Source organism: Octopus bimaculoides, chromosome 20, assembly GCF_001194135.2.
Source record: "Octopus bimaculoides isolate UCB-OBI-ISO-001 chromosome 20, ASM119413v2, whole genome shotgun sequence".
Taxonomy (NCBI): Eukaryota; Metazoa; Mollusca; class Cephalopoda; order Octopoda; family Octopodidae; genus Octopus; species Octopus bimaculoides.
Window position 1 is genome coordinate 25,517,376 of NC_069000.1, and position 4,526 is coordinate 25,521,901.

A 4,526-nucleotide genomic window follows, 5' to 3' on the forward strand; every position below is an offset into this window, starting at 1 on the left:
AGAGAGAGAGAGAGAGAGAGAGAGAGAGAGAGAGAGAGAGAGAGAGAGAGAAAGAGAAACGAGAGGTGGGCAGGAGGGATAGACAGAAATGAGGAAGATGGCGAGAACGGAAAAAACAAAGATAAAGAGGGAGGTAGAAAATAAATGTGATTCTGAGTTCGAATAATTCGGATAATTAATCAAATCTTTTGAAATAAATCGTTTCAAAAATATTTATACATGCACGATTTTTAGTTATATGAAAAGTATTGGACTGGATTCAAACTATGTACCTTTATTTCTAAATTCAGCTTTTTGTTTATTATGATAGTGTATACAGGAGTAATATACTCAATAAAAAGCAACGAGCAAGTCGCTTGACTCTACATTATCTATATTATCCATTAATTTCAGTCAACTGATCTTATTGGAATTATCTCCCTCGTTATTGCGTTTCACCATTTCGGAGTTGGTAAAGTAAGTACTAATCAACGTAACCACAAAAGCTGGTACCGTTATTTTCGCTTGAAAGTTATTTTATGTTTTGTCACGTTTCCATATTTCCATATTATTAATATTTCCATATTATAATATTTCCATATTATCTTATGCGTTTCGTTCTTCCTTTAAAAGTTTGGAAAGAATACACAAGACTATATCATCCTGTCTATACAAAAAGACGTGATGATATATTTTACATAAACAAAAAGAAAATAATTCAGAAGGTGGAGACTAGTATAAAAATGTTTCTCTGAAGATAAGATTATTAATCTGGAAAATTATAATCGTATTAACTCGTTTAAGACATGAAATCAAGTTAAAATCTAAAAGAAAAAAAAAACTTACCATATCAAGTTTTCCTTTTTTATTTATCACAGAGGAAGCAGCAAATACTATGACAGTGCATGCGCAAAGGGAAAGAAGTGTGTTGAGAACGGCATTTTGTTGGGCTTCCTTGATAGCTGCAGCACTGTTGAAAGTTGGCCAGAATATCCACAAAAATACGGTACCTGAAATAGATGACGACACTAGTTTGAATGTTTGGCTTATTACTGATTTTTTTTTTTTTTGCTTCTTAATTCTAAGAAACGGAGTGAGGATCATTTTGGTTACTGAGAATATTGTATGCTTGTTGATGTTGTTTTTTAACAATTCTTTACTCGACCTAGTGTAGCCTGCATCTCCTGCTACTGTCGAAGTAAGCTTGCACATCCCTGGCACTCTCCACTTCATGATGTAATCTGTATCGTGGGGTTAGGGTCGGATGTGAAACTAATCATATATTTAAAACTCTTAGCATCGAAGACCTTGTTCTTTTACGGGGCAGGCGTCAAAAATCTTTACTTGAAGACAGGTTTGAGATTTTTCTGCTGATCACTTTCACTAGATTTCTGAACAAAAGTTGTATTAATGTATGTCAGCCTCTCATTCGACTCCCTAAAATGTACCATATTCCTATAGGCACCAGAGTCTAAGTTTAAGGTTACAATCGAGAAAATCAACTGTCTTCAGATTAAGACAATGCAGAGTATTTCGTTTACCTAAGAAACATAACGTGACCGTACCTGCGTTAGATTCTGAAATCGCGATACGCAAGTAGTGAAGTCAATGGTTTAACCACATTGATCAAATACGGAAGTGAAAAATGAAATATTTCTTCTTCCTCGTCTTTCTTTTGCTTCTCATTTACAACTCTTGTCCCCTTTCAGCCTTGAACTGTTGAAAATTACTCACCAACCATGGAGAACAAATCTGAATGATAGACGCTGGATTCTTTGTTCGATAGTTCGATGTCATCGTTGTACAAGACACGCGCCACGGCTAGACCGAAATAGGCACCAAATGTATGGATGTACATAGATTCCCCAACGTCATAAGCCTGGAAGAAAAAAAGACATTATCGATAACAGAAAGCTGCAGTAACAACAGCACAATGAAACGGCAATGTAGGGTTAATAGAAACAAGCACAAAAAAAAAAAAAAAAAACTTGAACGTCCGATAAAAGGCTTTGCAATGGTTACTTCGACGAAGGCGTTGAGCTTTCAGAACCATTAACGCGTCGACCAATAAAATATTGATGGCATTCTTTACGTTCTGAGTTCAAATTATTCCGAGATTGATTTTTGTCTTTCATTCTTTCGGAGTCGATAAAATAAGTATTCACGGAAAATTGCTGGCCTTGTGCCAATATTTACGTTTTATGTTCAAATCCTACTGAGGTCAATTTTATCGTTTATACTTTTAGGATCAATAAATAACTTCCCGTATGAGGGGCAATTCTCTTTTCTCTCCTCTCTCTCTCTCGCTCGCTCTCTCTCTCCCTGTCAATCTCTTTTTCTTGCTTTATTTGTCTCTTCATTGCGCCTGTAATTCAAAAGATCCAGTTCAGTTTGTCCTATATTCTTATGCTGATTCGGTTGAAGAATTTTTCGTAAGGTAGATGGTACATGTGTCAGTTGGATGTTCGGTTCTTACATGTTAGTTTTACGTGTACGTGTTCAGTTAACTGCATTTATCATCGAAACTTTTGGAGAACCCGCCACAAATAAAAAAAAATCAAGTTATTAGGGTAGCTGAAATATAAATTTACCTGAATTTTATAGCTTAAAATACTTGATATAAGTGATGGATTGCTGTTGCTAATCTCTTAATCATTTCTAATTAAATAGACTTATGATCGGAAATATATTCCAGGCAAGTACATACTGTACGTTTAGCAGCAATCTAGGACTATTAATACGTTTTTAATACTAAGACATTGGAGATGTAATAGACATTTGGCTGCTAATATTACCTAACTGAACAACAATGTATAATCTTACTTAACATTTAAATAATTTGTGCATGTATTGGGTTATCCCATGAATAATGCGGTTGTTTTATACATTTGGTTTTCAAAATTAAGATAAACAAAGTTCTTTTTTAATCTAAAATATTTTCTCCTTCACTTTCTACAATGCTCTTCCATCTATTTGGTAGACTTGTAAGGACCCTATCCCTAAATTCACTTATCCGTGACGAAAAATATTGCTCCAATACTATTCTGACCTCGTCTACAGAATTCATATTTTTTCTGTCCAAATGATTTTGAAGACTGCAGAATAAATGATAATCAGATGGGGCAATGTCCGGCGAATATGGTGGGTGAGGCATCGTTTCCCATTCAAACTGCTCCAGCCTTTAGAATGTCATCTTCGTTGTATGTAGCCGAGCATTATCTTGGTAGAAGAACACCTTTCGTCTTGAAACCATTGGTGGTCATTTTTCTTCTAGTGCTGACTTAAACCACTGAAGCTACTCGTAGTCGATCTCCTTTGTTATCGTTTACTCTAGATTTAAAAGGGTTTGGGTTCAAAGTGGACTAGACCTTTCATATCCCACCAAACAGATAACAACACGATACGTGGTTGAAGACCTTATTTAGCCCGGGGTGCTGGTGTTACCCCACTTACTGTCTTCGGCGCTTGAGATTTTTATAGTGAACATATGTTTCGTCACCAGTCACTGTTCGGTCTAAAATGGTTCATTCGTCAGACGTGACAGCAAAGAAGAGCACGCATTCACTCTCTGCGTGCGTTTAGACTTGAAAGTTTGTGAGGAACCCATTGTCCTAATTTGCTGACATTTACGATGGTACGCAGGTGTCGATGAATGGTTAAATGACCAAATTCAAGCTTCTCTGCTAGATCCTCAACAGTTACGATGGGATTTTGTCCCACCAGGGTTTTCAGGACTCTTCGTGGAACTCTAGAGACCTTTCAGGACGAGGTTCATCCTGTAGCATGTAGTTTCCAGCTCGGAATTTCTGGAACCACCGTCGATATTGGCTTACGCTTATGTCCGAGCCCCATATACTGCATCAATATTCCTCGCACATTCCGTTGCGTTGTTGCCCTGATTGAAGTCATAACGCAAGATATGCTGAATATGTTCCTTTGTCACTTCCGTTATAGCTTTCAAAAATAACTTAAAATCGAACTGCACGCTTCAAAACTTGCATTACCTGTTTTATAGCAAGCTGAAGCAGGTAGTTTATCCCGTCCCCTTCCAACTTTTAGTTCATGCAATTGAAAGACCCGCATTATTTATGGAATGATCCAATATATACGAATATAGTGGTCAGCGTGAATCGCTTTTTACTATATAAAGAATTATAATCAAATAGAATTGTCAGAGCACGATTCAGCCTTATGAAATGAGCGCCGTTGGGTGACTACATAAAGTTCTATCATCGCGTAGAGAGTTAAAGGGCGACTCTTAAAACTTCTGGTGGAAAACTTGGCCACAGGGATCAAAGATCCCGTGGGAAGAATTAAACGTAACACAAGTGGAAAACTATGTTGCGTGGAAACAATACTTGTAATGATTACAAATAAATGTTCCTGTGCACTCCTTCTTGTTGACTCCAACTTATTCAATTATATATATATATACATACATGCATACATACTACATACATACATACATACATACATACATACATACATACATACACACACACACACACACACACACACACACACATATATATATATATATATATATA

At 36.4% G+C, this 4,526-nt stretch overlaps 1 protein-coding gene across 1 annotated transcript in view; it reads right to left on the reverse strand.

Annotated features, from left to right (window-relative positions):
* LOC106868020 (ammonium transporter Rh type B) overlaps window positions 1-4,526 on the reverse strand; it is a 57,139-nt gene that overhangs the window by 13,412 nt on the left and 39,201 nt on the right. The window contains exons 5-6 of the mRNA XM_014913116.2: window positions 1,714-1,858; window positions 826-989 (exon numbers count right to left, since the gene is read on the reverse strand). Of these exons, the coding sequence (XP_014768602.2) occupies window positions 826-989; window positions 1,714-1,858 (309 nt within the window). The remainder of the gene's footprint in view (window positions 1-825; window positions 990-1,713; window positions 1,859-4,526) is intronic.